General features: G+C 45.0%; 1 protein-coding gene across 1 annotated transcript in view; it reads left to right on the top strand.

Moving 5' to 3' along the window:
- Positions 1 to 18544, top strand: part of LOC124712072 (alpha-crystallin B chain-like) — a 54802-nt gene that overhangs the window by 23114 nt on the left and 13144 nt on the right. The window contains exon 2 of the mRNA XM_047242367.1: positions 573 to 794. Within this exon, the coding sequence (XP_047098323.1) occupies positions 573 to 794 (222 nt within the window). The remainder of the gene's footprint in view (positions 1 to 572; positions 795 to 18544) is intronic.

Below are 18544 nucleotides of genomic sequence, written 5' to 3'. Positions count from 1 at the left end.
AACTGTGCGCAAAGGCCACTGCTCTCGGTCGTTAAGTGAAGGACATCGGCTACTGCGTTGTGCACGGTTGGAGTAATGCCTGAAATTTGGTATTCTCGGCACACTCTTGACACTGTGGATCTAGGAATATTGAATTCCCTAATGGGTACCGAAATGGAATGTCCCATGCATCTAGCTCCAGCTACCATTCTGCATCGAAAGTCTATGAATTCCCTTCGTACGAACATAATCACGTCGGACACCGTTTCACATGAATCGCCTGAGTACAAATAACAGCTCTGTCAATGCTCTGTCTCCTTATTCCTGGTGTACGTGGTACTACCGGCATCTGTATATGTGTCTATCGGTATCTCGTGACTTTCGTCACCTGAATGTGTAGGTCTTCCTCATTAGAATGTATGTTCGTTGATGCATGGCATTCAGTAACTTCCACAGTATTTTTTTCCTGTTCTTTCTCAGCCTACTTCAATATTTGTAAAATGTCTTGTTTAAAACAAAGCATACACGTTAATGACATCATGCTCCCTGTTTCATTCTTCTGACAGAGTTTACTTAATTCAAATTGCTTAAAGGTTACCTTGGACGTCAAACATTTCAAGGAAGGGGATGTGAAAGTGAAGGTGGTTGGCAACGACGTGGTGGTTGAGGCGGAGCACGATGAGCGTCAAGATGAGCACGGCTACATCTCACGCAGTCTGAAGCGCAAGTACCCGTTGCCGGATAACGTGGATTCTGATAAAGTGAGGACAGAACTCTCCTCAGACGGCATCCTCACAATTACTGCTCCAAAGAAGGTAAGCAAACAGGCTGCAGAACTTTTTAATCTCGAGTTAATTTTTCAAAAACATCCTATTTGTTACAAAGATAGAAATTCACGACTTACATTGTGATACCCTTAAGGGTGAGATTTCTTGTGGGCTACTAGCCACTGAAACTGCAGCACCATGAAGGCGGCGTGCAACAAATGTCAGTATGGCGTTACGTTTACTAAACACTTCGATATACACTCCTGGAAATGGAAAAAAGAACACATTGACACCGGTGTGTCAGACCCACCATACTTGCTCCGGACACTGCGAGAGGGCTGTACAAGCAATGATCACACGCACGGCACAGCGGACACACCAGGAACCGCGGTGTTGGCCGTCGAATGGCGCTAGCTGCGCAGCATTTGTGCACCGCCGCCGTCAGTGTCAGCCAGTTTGCCGTGGCATACGGAGCTCCATCCCAGTCTTTAACACTGGTAGCATGCCGCGACAGCGTGGACGTGAACCGTATGTGCAGTTGACGGACTTTGAGCGAGGGCGTATAGTGGGCATGCGGGAGGCCGGGTGGACGTACCGCCGAATTGCTCAACACGTGGGGCGTGAGGTCTCCACAGTACATCGATGTTGTCGCCAGTGGTCGGCGGAAGGTGCACGTGCCCGTCGACCTGGGACCGGACCGCAGCGACGCACGGATGCACGCCAAGACCGTAGGATCCTACGCAGTGCCGTAGGGGACCGCACCGCCACTTCCCAGCATATTAGGGACACTGTTGCTCCTGGGGTATCGGCGAGGACCATTCGCAACCGTCTCCATGAAGCTGGACTACGGTCCCGCACACCGTTAGGCCGTCTTCCGCTCACGCCCCAACATCGTGCAGCCCGCCTCCAGTGGTGTCGCGACAGGCGTGAATGGAGGGACGAATGGAGACGTGTCGTCTTCAGCGATGAGAGTCGCTTCTGCCTTGGTGCCAATGATGGTCGTATGCGTGTTTGGTGCCGTGCAGGTGAGCGCCACAATCAGGACTGCATACGACCGAGGCACACAGGGCCAACACCCGGCATCATGGTGTGGGCAGCGATCTCCTACACTGGCCGTACACCACTGGTGATCGTCGAGGGGACACTGAATAGTGCACGGTACATCCAAACCGTCATCGAACCCATCGTTCTACCATTCCTAGACCGGCAAGGGAACTTGCTGTTCCAACAGGACAATGTACGTCCGCATGTATCCCGTCCACCCAACGTGCTCTAGAAGGTGTAAGTCAACTACCCTGGCCAGCAAGATCTCCGGAGCTGTCCCCCATTGAGCATGTTTGGGACTGGATGAAGCGTCGTCTCACGCGGTCTGCACGTCCAGCACGAACGCTGGTCCAACTGAGGCGCCAGGTGGAAATGGCATGGCAAGCCGTTCCACAGGACTACATCCAGCATCTCTACGATCGTCTCCATGGGAGAATAGCAGCCTGCATTGCTGCGAAAGGTGGATATACACTGTACTAGTGCCGACATTGTGCATGCTCTGTTGCCTGTGTCTATGTGCCTGTGGTTCTGTCAGTGTGATCATGTGATGTATCTGACCCCAGGAATGTGTCAATAAAGTTTCCCCTTCCTGGGACAATGAATTCACGGTGTTCTTATTTCAATTTCCAGGAGTGTACAAATGCTTAGCATTTCACAGCAACTGCAGAAAGAAGGTAGGAGTAACAGCATCTGCATTCCACATGCGGAGTGATTTTACTAAGTGGGTGAAACTGCGGGACATGTTGCCTGAAGTGTGTTCCAAGGGAGACATATCCTCTCGAAAGTAGACATCAGTGACCTTGTCAGGACCAGGCAGACAGACCACCGGCATGGCGTGAGACGGACGGCTGTGTGGAACATTCATTCCTCATGACAGGTGACACTCTGTATCATTATGGGGTGTGCAGGCCTTAGTACCTAGGGACCTGGCTCCGTGGCGACGATGTACCGCAGAGGCCACCATGCCGCTGGGATTTCTGTCTAATCCTATGCACAGATGAGGCTGTCTTTACGAGGGTCGATATTGTCAAACTTCACCATACCGGCCTGTGGGCTACAGATAACCCCCATGCTACTATGGTGACAGCAAACCATCAGCACTGGTTCAGTCTCAATGTATGGGCGGGGATTATTGGTGATTGCCACGTGGGACCAGTCATCAATCCAGAACGCCTCATAGGTGAGACGTGTCTGCTCTTCCTACAGGTGGCACTGCTTCCCTGCTGGAAGATGTGCCTTCAGTAGTTCAAAGAGTAATATGGCTACTACATGTTGGTGCTGGAACTCAGTGCCCTCTTGAGCGCAGAGCTAAAACACGAGTACTGACAGAACATTTCCATTTGTATGATGTGTTCCCGTGTGGCCTTTCAATCATTGAAACTTGGCTTGCCAAAGATCTTTTATCTCCACCTTCAAGTGGATATGCCTCCCTTGGAACCCCACTCCAGTCATATTTCCATAAAACCTTTCTTGCCCATTACCATCTAAACAGTTTGTCCCCCTTCAGCAAAATCATACTGTATAAGAGTAGATTACAAGTCGGGACTCTCCATCAGAAAGACGCTGGCGTGGAAAAGTTAAAGAAAGTAAAGTTTGCATGATGTGTCATTGCCAAGTGACATAGCTCGATGAAACTTGTACGGTACATAGAAAGAAGAGCTATAGAGCAGTACAAAGGACGACTGTAAGAAATATGCTATGAGACGAACAGAAAGAACGTTTTCATTCAAACACAAGAATTACACTGGAGACACCGTGATTCATGATGGTCCCCTGGACATTACAAAAGATGGGACGTGGTTCTTGAGAGGGTGAGTGATCAACACGGACAACAGTGTATCCTCTGCACGGTGCTCCCATGCTGGCCACGAGGGTGGTGGGAGTTGTTGCGGTAGGGCGTTCCATTCCTCCGCCGTTGACAAGTGCTGGACGGTCGCTGGTGCGTGTGGACATGCTACAACATGTCCCCCAGCGCATCCCAGATATGTTCGATGGTTTTCCCTTCAGGGGAACTGGCATACCAGTCCACTCCTGTCCATTGGCTCGTCCACGTGCTCTCTTAAATGCGGTCACGAATCGTCATCCATAAAAATGAAGTCCGGTCCAAATGGACCCCTGAAAAGAGGCACATGGGAAAGGAGTGCGGTGTCAAAATAACGTTGAACGCTGAGTCTACCGTATCGTGTTCGAACAGTTGGAGGTCAGTACTCCTTTGGGACGTTATGCCTCCCCACACCACAATATGTGGACCACCAAAGCGAGCATGATCGACAATGTTGCTGGGTGCTTTACGTGTTCCCCCGTCTCGCCATATTAGGTACGTCCGAAAATACTAAACAGATTATATTTGCTCTCATGCGCGAAGAGCATGAGACCCAACTATTCTCTTTGAACCAACGGAAATCTTTGAACAAGGTACAATCACTGGTCAACGTTACTGTGACACTGTACTTCATCTCTACATGTATAATTTTCAGTGGCGAATTCGGCCCTGACTTCATTTTTATGTACGACAACGTGAAATTGCATCGCACACCACAGGTGGAATGGTAGGATGTTGACTGAATAGACTGGCCTCCAAGTTGCTCTGATTTGAATCCCAATGAGCACGTGTGGCATGCGTTCGGGAGATATACTGCAGCATGTCCACGTGCAGCAACGACCCTCCAGCAACTGTCGACGGCACTGGTGGAGAAGTGGGACACCCTGCCACAACAACTCCTCAGAAGCTTGTGGCCAGCTTTCATGAACACATTGCACAGTATGTCCCACCTCCTGTAATGTCCACAGGACCATCATAAACCGCGGCGTCTTCAGTGCAGTCATCGTCTTTAGAATAAAAGTGACATATCTGTTCGTCTCATTGCGTATTTCCTTCAGTTACCTTCTGTATTATACTATAGCAGTTCTTTCTGTGTATGGTCCAAGTTTCAACAAACTATATTTCTTAGCATTGACACATCATGAGGAAGTTACTTTCGTTCTTCAGTTTTATACACCAATGCAGTATTTTAATGTGGGTTGTCTCTGAGAAATCGTCTTATGCCTCGTCTAAGAAGTAAGAATGTACCCCAACATGAGTCGCCATTCGACATCAGTAAGTTCGTGACCTACTGTAACTGCAGTTTACTGTTCTGGGATATTGCTGCTCGAATTAATTGGTTCCTCAGGACTGTGATGCAAATGTGGAATCCGTTAGTGCAGGAAATCTGTACTCTGCACCATACCGGTTCTCAACGAACCCATGTGAGTAGCACTAGAGAGTGAAGGCATACTGTTCACCTGTAGACGAGGAATTGTATGGGCTCATCACATACCTTGGATCAGGAAGTGGGCTTGTTTCCAGCAAGACATATGGACTGTAAGACAACGTCAGGTGGTGCACTGTCGACTGTCATCGCGGCAACAATTTTTTTGGCTTCCCTTGACGTGGAAGCAGAGAGAGGCACACAGGAGTGGAATCAAGCTGCTTTCTCAGATGAGTCCTGGTTCTGAGTGCAGCTTCCCATAGGTCTATCTATGTGTGGAGCCTCCGAGGAGAACGAACATTGCTAAATAGTCTTTGTCTTCATCATACATAGCCAACAGCCTTGCCACAGTGGTAGCACCAATTCCATCAGATCACCGAAGCTAAGTGCTGTCCGGCTTGGCTCGGACTTGGATGGGTTACAGTCCAGGTCTGCCGAGCGCTGTTGGCAAGTGGGCTGTACTCAGCCCTCTTGACGCCAGTTGAGGAGCTGCTTTATTGAGACATTGAGGCTCTCGTCTCGTAAACTGACAACGGCCAGCCATATATACGTCCACTGGCGACTATGAGCTGAGAATGACACGGCGGTCGGCCAGTACCATTGGGCCTCCAAGGCCTCTTGAGACTGAGATTAGATAGCATCGTCATACGACAGCAGCACCATACGTGATGGTTTGTTTTTATTATTCATCAGTCTTCTGATTGGTTTGATGCAGCCTGCTGCGAATTCCTCTCCTGCATCAACCTCTTCACTTCAGACTAGCACTTGCACTCTACGTCCTCAATTTTTTGCTGGATGTATTCCACTCTCTTCTTCCCCTACAGTTTATTAAGCTCTGCAGTTCGCTCTAGAACCAAGGAGGTTTTTCTCTCAACGCTTAACACATATCCAATCATCCCATCCCTTCTTCTTGCCAGTGTTTGCCGTATGTTTCTTTCTTCGCCTATTTTCCTTATTATGTTTCTTTCTTTGCCGATTCTGCGGAGAACCTCCTCGTTCCTTATCTTATCAGCCCACCTAATTTTCCAGATTCTTCTATAGCACAACGTCTCAAACCCTTTGATTCTTTTCTGTTACTGTTATCCTACAGTCCATGATGCACCACCTGCTGTAAATGCATGGTCTGAGAAATTTATTACTCAAATTACACTGTTGTTGTTGTTGTGGTCTTCAGTCCTGAGACTGGTTTGATGCAGCTCTCCATGATACTCTATCCTGTGCAAGCTTCTTCATCTCCCAGTACCTACTGCAGTCTACATCCTTCTGAACCTGCTTAGTGTATTCATCTCTTGGTCTCCCTCTACGATTTTTACCCTCCACGCTGCCCTCCAATACTAAATTGGTGATGCCTTGATGCCTCAAAACATGTCCTACCAACCGATCCCTTCTTCTAGTCAAGTTGTGCCACAAACTTCTCTTCTCCCCAATCCTATTCAATACAATACCTCCTCATTAGTTATATGATCTACCCATCTAATCTTCAGCATTCTTCTGTAGCACTACATTTCGAAAGCTTCTATTCTCTTCTTGTCTAAACTATTTATCGTCCATGTTTCACTTCCATACATGGCTACACTCCATACAAATACTTTCAGAAACGACTTCCTGATACTTAAATCTATACTCGATGTTAACAAATTTCTCTTCTTCAGAAATGCTTTCCTTGCCATTGCCAGTCTACATTTTATATCCTCTCTACTTCGACCATCATCAGTTATTTTGTTTTCCAAATATCAAAACTCCTTTACTACTTTAAGTATCACATTTCCTAATCTAATTCCCTCAGCATCACCTGACTTAATTCGACTACATTGCATTATCCTCGTTTCATTTTTGTTGGTGTTCATCTTATAACCTCCGTTGCTGTCTCTGACAGAATTACAATGTCTTCGGGCGAACCTTAAACTTTTTATTTCTTCTCCATGGATTTTAATACCTACTCCGAATTTTTCTTTTGTTTCCTTTACTGCTTGCTCAATATACAGATTCAATAACATCGGGACCGAGCGGGGTGGCGCAGTGGTTAGACACTGGACTCGCATTCGGGAGGACGACGGTTCAATCCCGCGTCCGGCCATCCTGATTTAGGTTTTCCGTGATTTCCCTAAATCACTCCAGGCAAATGCCGGGATGGTTCCTCTGAAAGGGCACGGCCGGCTTCCTTCCCAATCCTTCCCTAATCCGATGAGACCGATGACCACGCTGTCTGGTCTCCTTCCCCAAACCAACCGACCAACCACCCAATAACATCGGGGAGAGGCTCCAACCCTGTCTCACTCCTTTCCCAACCACTGCTTCCCTTTCATGCCCCTCGACTCTTATAACTGCCATCTGGTTTCTGTACAAATTGTAAATAGCCTTTCTCTCCCTGTATTTTACCCCTGCTACCTTTACAATTTGAAAGAGAGTATTCCAGTCAACATTATCAAAAGCTTTCTCGAAGTCTACAAATGCTAGAAATGTAGGTTTGCATTTCCGTAATCTTTCTTCTAAGATAAGTCGTAGGTTCAGTATTGCCTCACGTGTTCCAACATTTCTACGGAATCCAAACTGATCCAGATCCCATCTCCTTAAATTCCCACCTTTTTGCAGTTTCTTCAGTTTTAATCTACAGTTCGTAACCAATAGATTGTGGTCAGAGTCCACATCAAATTGCACTGAGGTCACAAAATATAAGATATGAACATATACAAATGGCGTTAGTATCGCGTACACAAGGTATGGAAGGACACTGCATTGGCGGTGCTGTCTGTAGTATCCGGGTGATTCATGTGAAAAGGTTTCCGATGTGATTATGGCCGCAAGACGGGAATTAACAGACTTTGAACGCGGAATGATAGGAAATTAACAGATTTTGAACGTGGAATGATACTTGAAGTTGCCCGTATTGTACATGCTATCTCGGTAATCGTTAGGGAATTCAATATTCCATGATCCACAGTGTCAAGAATGTGCTGAGAGTACAAAATTTCAGGTATTGCCTCTCACCACGCAGTCGCCGGCGGCCTTCACTTAACGATCGAGAGCAGCGGCGTTTACGTAGAGTTTTAAGTGCTAACTGAAAAGGAGCACTGCGTGAAATAGCCGCAGTAATCAATGTGGAACGCACAACGAATGTATCTACCAGGACAGTGCGACGAAATCTAGTGTTAATGAGCTATGGCAGCAGATGACTGATATGAATGCCTTTCTAACAGCACGACATCGCCTGTACCGCCAACCTGGGCTTGTAACCACATCAGTTGGACCTTAGACGACTGGACAACCATGACATCGTAGATGAGTCCCGATTTTAGTTGGTAAGAGCTAAAGGTAAGGTTCGTGTGTTGCGCACACTCCACGAAGTCATGCACCCAAGTTGTCAACAAGACGGTGTGCAAATGGGTGGTAGCTCCATAATCGTGTGGGCTGTGTTTACGTGGAATGGACTGGATCCTCTGGTCCAGCTGTTTCGAGAACATTCTCAGCCATTCATGGACTTCATGTTCCCTAACAACGATAGGATTTTTGTGGTGAAATTGCGCCATCTGTCCGGGCCACAGTTGTTCACGATTGGTTAGAAGAACATTCTGGACAATTCGAGTGAATCATTTGGCCACCCAGGTCGCCCGACATGAATCCTCTCGGGGGACATAATCGAGAGGTCAATTTGTGCACAGATTCCTGCACCGGCAACACTTTTGCAATTATGGACAGCTATAGAGGCAGCATGGCTCAATATTTCTGCATGGGACTTCCAACGATATGTTGAGTCCATGCCCCGTCGAGTTGCGGCTCTACGCTGGGCAAAAAGAGGTTGGACATTATATTAGGAGACTGTCTTGTGTTATTTTTTCCAAGGTAGCAGAAGTCCATATCCTTGACTACTTCGTGACCGCCAGTTCGATATTAAGTTTCTTGCTATTCTCATTTCAGCTACTTTCTTTTACCTTGTCTGTCTCTAGTTTACTCTCTATCCACATTCTTTTTTCATTAGACTGTCCTTTCCATTCAACAGATCCTGTAATCCTTCTTCACTTTTACTGAGGAGAGCAATGTCATAAGCGAATCTTATCACTGATTTCGTTTCACCCTGAATTTTATTCAAAATCTTGAAACATTCTTTTTTTGCCGCCATCGCTTCTTCGATGTATAGATTGAACAGTAGGGGCGAAAGAATGTATCACTGTCTTCCACTCAGGTCGGCCATTGTGGCCGAGCGGTTCTAGACGCTTCAGTCCGGAACCGGGCTATTGCTACGGTCGGAGGTTCGAATCCTGCCTCGGGCATGGATGTGCGTGATGTCCTTAGGTTAGTAGGTTTAAGTAGTTCTAAGTCTAGGGGACTGATGACCTCAGATGTTAAGTCCCATACTGCTTAGAGTCATTTGCCATTTTTTCTTCTACTCTTTTTAATCCGAGCTCTTCTTTCTTTGTCTTCCAGTCTCATTGTCCCCTCTTGGTTCTTGGACATATTGTATATTACCCATCTTTTTTCAGATTACTCCTATTTTCCTTAGAATTTCGAACATCTTGCACCATTTCAAAGTCTTGTAAACATTTTCTACATCATGAAAACTTTTCAACAATCTTGATTTTTCTTCAGTCTTGATTCCAATGGTAGCTTTACCATTCCTAAAGCCAAATTATCACCAATAGTGGGAAGGTAGAGCGCTGGCACAATTTTGATATCAAATTGATATGCAAATTAATTAACTTCATCCATTAACTTCCTTCTAACCACACCCCACCCCACCCCCACCCCTCACCCTCACCCCCAGATGACGTCATGTGTTTTCCTGAGCTGACATGTGGGTCCCCGCCCCCATCCCCAACACCTTCCCCTCCTCCACCTGGCCTATTGGTGGGAATTTCGAATGTAGGCGGGAATTTCAAAAGTCATTGGGAATGAATTTATGTGTCCCAGGACTGTGTCAGCACAGTCCTCCCCCCCCCCCCCCCCCCCCCCCCCCCCCCCCCCCGGGGCACTTGCTGGAAAGTAATAATGGTGGTGCGCTTTATGGGGCTCGAACCATGGTACATCTTCCTCCGACATATGGAAACTGTCCAGATGCAGGAGAGAAAGGTTAGGTTAGCGTATTTTATTTATTTTGGTTGAAAAACTGAAGTAGAGATCGGTCCTATTTACGTAATTAGTCACAGTGATTGGGCCTATTTACACAACTGTATGCACAGCGGTACACAAGGACAGTCTATAGCCGCAGTACACCTCAAAAATTTATGATGCCATACATCTGGTGTTATCCTGCTGAGAAAAAATTCACAATACGACTCGAAACTAGTAGCAAACGTACTCAAAGTGTAGCCTTCACCTACGAGTTGGCAGGTAAAGTGCTTGGGTGTAAGGTATTATCCTTAATTTTTTTTTTTTTGGCAGGAAATATATTCAACTGATGGGATGCTGGTGTTGGACAGAGATGAGTTTAATAAGTGCATTACCTATAAGCATATAGCTGAGGACTGTGTCTATTGCTGTTTGATTTCAGAGTTTGTTACAGATGCCTGCTCGCCAATCACCATGCAGCCCAGATAATTGAAGCCAATACATGCTACCAAAACTGATGGAAAATGTATCACTGTTCTAACACACACACACTAGACCGTCCCCCACGCATATTTCCATAAGCAGAACGGCCGCCACTTGCAATTGAACCTTCTATAAGATTTTACCATGTCTCTCTCTTCTGATAAATTCAAATATGATCTACCTGGTTAAATTTGACATTTTTGATCCATAACTCACATATAACGACATCTCTGTAAAGTTTCTATCATACACCAGATTCTTGCATTCTAGTTTTACAAGCATTTTGATCATCACAGCCTGTTTCACGCAATCTACTCACATGTAGGGAAAAAGCACTATCATTTCTAGGTTCCACAATGAGCTATAATTCTGTTAATCACAAGCGAGGGTTCCTGCATTGTTTCTTCATAAGCAGTTTAATACATTGTTTTTTCGGCTGTAACACATCAAGCAGTGTATGACTAGAGCTTTGTACACTGCCACATCCTTTGTTTTCTAACTTGACTTCGAGGTCTGTGTCAGGTGCTAGACTGACATTAACACTTTTCGATCCAAGGCTCTCACAGAAAGCTGAAATCGCATGGGGTAAACTATGCAGTTCCCAAATCCACAGGTTGGTAGAAGTAAAACATGAGTTCGAGCCTGTGTGTGCATCCACACAGAAATGATCCTTGGCTTGTGATCGCCATAATTATATATGTATGGTGTCTTTTCTTTCGGACATGTCCCAAGGGACAGACACCATGATGTATCACCACAGCCGTGAAGAATGAAATTTCATTGAATTACAAACATCAGCTGTGTGCGGGATGTTGATAGAAAACAACGGGAAGAGTTGAAAATGTTTGACCAATCATGATTCGAATCCGGGATCTGCTGCTTTCAGGACGGCCGCTCTAACCACTGCAAACATATGCTCTAACTCATGTGGGAATAGGCCTTGCCACAACACAAGCATTGAGGTTATTGGGCAGGGAGCACTACTTCCGTAGTACTTGGAGTAAGTTGAAAATGTGTGTCTGCTAGGGGGGGGGGGGGGGCATGCTTGGGGTAAGTCCGCACAGCCATGCTCATTCCTGTGTCCTCACTGGCTTAGGGGTAGCCGGCACGGTAGCTCAGCGTGTTCAGTCAGAGGGTTAACAGCCCTCTGTAATAAAAAAAAAACTGAGCTAATCGATGAACAACGAACTTGAACGGATGTCTTACGACGTCCGCCCCGAGCAGATGCTACGAACAAAAGTGAAAAAAATGAGATTAAAAAAAAGGGTTAGAGCGCCTGCGTAGAAGGCAGGCGATCCTGGGTTCGAATCCCAGTTGGGCACACATTTTCAAATCTCTCCATTGATTTCTATGAACGCCCTGTATACAGCTGATTTTTGTAATTCTATGAATAATACAGGGAGCGAAAGGCTATTTACAATTTGTACAGAAACCAGATGGCAGTTATAAGAGTCGAGGGACATGAAAGGGAAGCAGTGGTTGGGAAGGGAGTAAGACAGGGTTGTAGCCTCTCCCCGATGTTGTTCAATCTGTATATTGAGCAAGCAGTAAAGGAAACAAAAGAAAAATTCGGAGTAGGTATTAAAATTCATGGAGAAGAAATAAAAACTTTGAGGTTCGCCGATGACATTGTAATTCTGTCAGAGACGGCAAAGGACTTGGAAGAGCAGTTGAATGGAATGGACAGTGTCTTGAAAGGAGGATATAAGATGAACATCAACAAAAGCAAAACAAGGATAATGGAATGTAGTCTAATTAAGTCGGGTGATGCTGAGGGAATTAGATTAGGAAATGAGGCACTTAAAGTAGTAAAGGAGTTTTGCTATTTGGGGAGCAAAATAACTGATGATGGTCGAAGTAGAGAGGATATAAAATGTAGGCTGGCAATGGCAAGGAAAGCGTTTCTGAAGAAGAGGAATTTGTTAACATCCAGTATTGATTTAAGTGTCAGGAAGTCATTTCTGAAAGTATTCGTATGGAGTGTAGCCATGTATGGAAGTGAAACATGGACGATAAATAGTTTGGACAAGAAGAGAATAGAAGCTTTCGAAATGTGGTGCTACAGAAGAATGCTGAAGATTAGATGGGTAGATCACATAACTAATGAGGAAGTATTGAATAGGATTGGGGAGAAGAGAAGTTTGTGGCACAACTTGACCAGAAGAAGGGATCGGTTGGTAGGACATGTTCTGAGGCATCAAGGGATCACCAATTTAGTATTGGAGGGCAGCGTGGAGGGTAAAAATCGTAGAGGGAGACCAAGAGATGAAGCACTAAGCAGATTCAGAAGGATGTAGGTTGCAGTAGGTACTGGGAGATGAAAAAGCTTGCACAGGATAGAGTAGCATGGAGAGCTGCATCAAACCAGTCTCAGGACTGAAGACCACCACAACAACAACAACAACAATGAAATTTCATACTACACGGCTGTCATGATCCATCATGGTGTCTATTCCTTGGGACATGTCCGAAAGAAAAGACACCACAAATATATAATTATGGCGATCACAAGCCAAGGATTATTTCTGTGTGGATGCACACATACTTTCGAACTCATGTGGGAATAGGCCTTGCTGTGAGCATTGAGATTAATGATTAATGGGCAGGGAGCACTACTTTCACAGTGTGTGGAGTAAGTTGAGAATGTGGGTCTGCTGGGTGGGGAGGGGGGGGGGGGCGGTGCATGGTGTAAGCCCGTGCAGCTATGCTAATTCCTGTGTCCTTGATGGCTTAAGGGAGCCGGGACAGTAGCTCAGAGTGTTCGGTCAGAGAGCTGGTTGGCCTCTGTAATAAAAGAACTGAGTGAAAGGATCAACAGTGAACTTCAACGGATGTTACGTGACTTGCGCAACGACCAAACACAACGATCAACAACGAACAAAATGAAGGGAAAAAAAGTGTTAGAGCGCCAGACTAGCGAGTACGAGATCCCAGGTTCGAATCCCAGTCGGGCACACATTTTCAACTCTGCCAATTAATTTCTATCAACGTCCTGTACACAGATGATGTTTGTAATTCAATGAAATTTCATTCTTCACGGCTCTCTCAATCCATCATGGTGTCTGTTCCTTCCTATATGTCCGAAAGAAGACACATTATACACATATAGAACATAAACACCCACTCCTATGGTTATGTGGTTCTGCGCCTAAAAATGTAGTATTGTTAAAACCATATGGTTACCTAGTACTAGTCATGGTAATGTAACACTCTGAATACTCTGATGCAGAATATATTTGTCCAACATCAGATGTACAACTATCCCACAAGTTTCCTACCCAAATAACTATTGTGACAAACTTTAAAATGATAAGACTGCTTCCTTCTACACTATTCTGGAGTCCTCAAAAAGCATCATCAGTGTATGTCCGCCGCTCGAGCTGCTTACAAACCAACCAGAACAAAGTCAGGAGACTGCTGTTCTGTCTCTTAGGAAATCAATGGATTTATGCCTAATCTAAAGTCAGAAACGTATATACCCTCAATAACACTTTGTACGTCAGTCGTACTTATCATTAGTAGTAACAGTATCGGTTTTGGTGGAAGCTCTGTGTCCCACTAGGAAACAGAGCGAGGAAAAACTGACATGAATATTTTCGATAGCTGATACATTGAGGTACCACCCACTCCCTGCTGCACGAAAATACACACAAAGAAGCAGTAACTACTTAAAAGGGAGTAAGCAACACAATGAATAGCCATAGGAGATGTAAAAGTCTTATTTCTGTTTACAGTAGCATCACCACAGCTCTAGTAGCAGTCCTCTTGCACACAGAAGTCCTGATCTGATGTTAGGTAGTTTTGCTCGTGTGCAGGATAATATAGCAATTCCGTCCTAACACCATGTCTCTCGAGTAGACTACCCTCACAACGCCGACTCTCCTACAGAACGCTCTAGGGAATGGCTTGAATTTAGTAAACACGTTGATTCTTCTCCTTACTACTTACGGGATAACATTTATTGTGAAAATCAATCGTAATTCGGTAATATCTATATTCGACTGCACATGTGAGAACACAGTTATGGATTGGGATACATATGTTTTTCCTGCTTTAATATAGCGCCTCTGTATAATACTTAATGTCACCTTCGCTGAAGAAAGTGTTACGAAAACTCACGTATGGGAAGGGGGAGGGTTAAAACTGAATGCGGCCAGAGCATAAATTTTAAGCTTTTCTCGATCCTGAGTGTTCGGGTACACCCAACCCACCTCAATTCCTCGCATTTCATGCTACTGTTTCTCTGATTTTATGTATTCTCAATCAATTTACGTAATTTTGCAAGTTTTTTGCCGATTTTGCACATTTCGTCGTATTTCCCTCAATTTTACGTATTTCCCATCAATTTATGTAATTATACCAGGTTTTCCTTAATTATACCAGGTTTTTCTTGATTTTTACCGATTTTATGTCACTTTTCTAGTTATTTGATACTTTTCTATATGTATACAGTCATATTACTGGCATACCCCTGCATTGTTTGATTTTATATGAGGATATTTGCATGTCCTATACACCAGCCTACTAAAAAATCCAACGACTTCCCCTCTTCGCGATGATCCATATGCATGCATTTTGGATAGGAAGATCATGAAAATTATAGTAAAACTCGCCTCGTATCTAAATGAGACTCAATGTGAGGTGCAGATCGGAAACTCGACGTCTGGAAACAAAGCGGTGTACTGCTACGGCACATCAGAGAGCTTGTCTGCAGACTCAGGCAGCGATGCACTTGATGGAAACTCAGTGTCTGGCGTAGTTCTACACGTTCATCTGACTTCCACTCTACTGTGCAGGGATCTGCAACAGGGAGCTGGCATGTGTACAGAGTTGATTTCTGTTGCTGCTTTGATATTCTTTTCTCTTAAGTATATGCCCTTATTGCTTTCCAGATGAGTTTTGCTACCTTTTCTTACACCTTCCAACTCTGATACGTCCCCACGACCACGTCAGGACATCTACAAACTGTAGACTTCTGTTTTTTTTTTAAATCATAGTAATATGTTATTCGTTAGTTGACAGTGTGTCGACTCCACTTAGCATCCTGGAATGTGAGAGTTTTCCTTGTCCGTACCTACAGAGTGCTCTCCCCTGACAACATATTTCGTAGATGAACAGTTAGCAAGTTGTGCATCCGAACCGCAACTGTCCCCCGCTGACAACTCTACACACATACATATAGACACTCTGCATGTATATTACCAATCGGAAAGTCTCGATTTAAACTACTTGTACGTTATTTTAGACTGTGCTGCAGCCCTGCAAGTAGCGAAAAACTCTTCTCAAAACAGTTCTGTAGGGGATGTAGGCACATTTAAATTAATCCAACTGAAGAGCATAACATCTTTGATGAAAGTCATATTGCCGGTATTTCGTAACAGTATTGTCTAGATTCTCCAGTAATAACGAAAAACCACGGCATCCTGTTGTGCCTATCAGACCTCCTCTTATACTCTTATAAATCCACAATGATGGCACATAATCATACCAATCCTGCTGTTTTATGTGCTAGACGTCCGTTGGATGGAGGGAAACAGACCTTCGTGAGTATTATTCTTATGTACGGTACAGAAGAGTCGGATAGTATATTACTGTACTCAAATGCGCCCAGTCACTCACAACCAAATATTCTACAGGTGCAATTCATTTGCTGTATTCTACGAGGGTTATTCGGAAAGTCGCGAAATGGAAACCACAGCGAAAATCCGATTATGTTTTGCACATGTGTGTTGGGCAGTGTCTCTAGTATGCCCGTCGATCGCATTACGCCCTTCTTTTTAGTTCTGAGCACACAGGGAGCACATAAAGATACCTAGAACAATAGTGTCTCCAGCCAAGTACGGGGGCCTGTTGAGAAATTTGCTATGCAGCCAACATTACATAAGTGTCGTGCGTTTTCTTCTTCAAGACAGTTCTCAGCCGCATTCTGCAGAGGCAATGAAAATGTTCTTGCATCGTTTTTAATTGGAAATGTTTGATTACTCACAATACAGCCCGTAATTGTCTCCCTCTGAGTTTCATCTCTGCTCACATGGAAATGGAAATGCCGTGTGGCCAGGTCCTATCGTCGGGTAGACCGTTCGCCTGGTGCAAATCTTTCGAGTTGACGCCATTTCGGCGACTTGCGTGTCGATGGGGATGAAATGATGATGATAAGGACTACACAACACCCAGTCCCTGAGCGGAGAAAATCTCCGACCCAGCCTGGAATCGAACCCGGGCCGTTAGGCATGACATTCCGTCGCGCTGACCACTCAGCTACCAGGGGCGGACTCTGCTCAAATGAACCACTGGCTATGAAGACAACATTTTGGCACAGACAACGAGCTGTAGGCCAGCGTAGAGAATTGGTGGAAAGCACTGGCGGCTGCCTTCTATAACGAGGGTATTGGAAAGTTGGTACAACGCTACGACAAACGTCTAAGTCGGATCGGCGACTATGGAGATAAGTACCTGGAAGTTGTAACTAACTGTTGCAAATGAAACAGTTTTGATTTTCACTGTGGTTTCCATTTCGCTACCTGTCGTTCCTTACTTTCGGAATAGCCCTCGTATGTATATCTATGACCTTGCGTGTTCATTCGTGACACTCACTAGATTGAACTGTGCAAAAACTGGACTGTGTAAAAACTGGGACTTTGTAAGGGCGCTGATGACAGCACAGTTGAGCGCCCCACGAACCAAACATCAATACCATCATCATCCGTGCGTGTGTTGGATTGCTCCAACAAACCAGACCCATTCACCCCGCTGGATACATTGCGCATTATACCCAGCACAGTGTCTAGAGGGTAATCCACAATCCAGTACGTCCGGAATAGCGTTCGAAGGTCGATCCACGAGAGAGAGGATTGAGTGAGGTTTATGGCAGCCATCCATGACACTCGGATAGACACATGGAAAATCGGTCAGATGCACTGCATCTGTACGATATATGATAGTGAATGACTGGGTGCATTCGAGTACAGTGCTATCTATACCTTCCGACTAATGTGCCATTCTGTACTGTACATATGAATAACACTAAGGAAGGACTGTCTCCCTCCATCCAACAGACATCTAGCACACAAAATAGCAGAACTGGGATGATTATGTACCGTCATCGTGGACCTCTAAAACTATAATATGTGGTGTGATAGGTGCAGCAGGGGCCCTGGTTTGTCGTTATTGCTGGAGAATCTAGACCATACTATTACGAAATATCGATAATAAAACTTCCATCAGAGATGTTATGTTCTTTAGGAGGATGAATTTAAATGTGCTTACATCCCCTACGGAATCGTTTTGTGAAGAGTTTTCCGCTACTTGCAGGGCTGTAGCACTGTCGAAAATAACGGACAAGCAGTTTAAATCGAGTCTTCTTGACTGGTAATACGAATGCACAGTCTCTCTAGGTATATGTGCAGAGCTGTCAACGGCGTACAGATGTAGTTCGAATGCGTAACTTGCTAACTGTTCATCTATAAAATACGTTGTCAGAAGTTCGTACTTTGTTGGTACGGGGAGGGGAAACACTCATGTTCCAGGAAGTGCAGTTGACACACTGTAAACTAACCAATAGCTTCTTACTAGGATAAAAAATACCCGAAGTCTACAGTTTGTAGATGTCCTGACATGGTTCTATGGACGTATCCCAATTTTACGCAGGGTGAACATGTGTACGCCTCTGCAGTCTGATCATTTGTAATCGGTGGCGGTGCACTTCGTTGGATGTCACAAAATAATGAGATGCGAATTGTATCCTGCAGTCAAACGTAAAAAATATACCGATTTTGCTCATAAAACTAAAAGAAAATGGACTGCGCATTTTTCATGGAAAGAGGACTTTTATTATCATCGCAATAGTGTTTTCCTTTGTAGCAGGGGCTCGATTATAGGAGGTGCATTGACGCTAAATGATTCCACATTCAGAACGGTGGGCACTCGCATGGGGAGGTGTGGGTATAGTCCAGTATGTGTGTGTGTCTGATTGTGTGTGTG

This window comes from Schistocerca piceifrons, chromosome 8, assembly GCF_021461385.2.
Source record: "Schistocerca piceifrons isolate TAMUIC-IGC-003096 chromosome 8, iqSchPice1.1, whole genome shotgun sequence".
Lineage (NCBI taxonomy): Eukaryota > Metazoa > Arthropoda > Insecta > Orthoptera > Acrididae > Schistocerca > Schistocerca piceifrons.
Note: the sequence above shows the minus strand (reverse complement) of the source record. Positions and strands in the feature narration are given on the sequence as shown.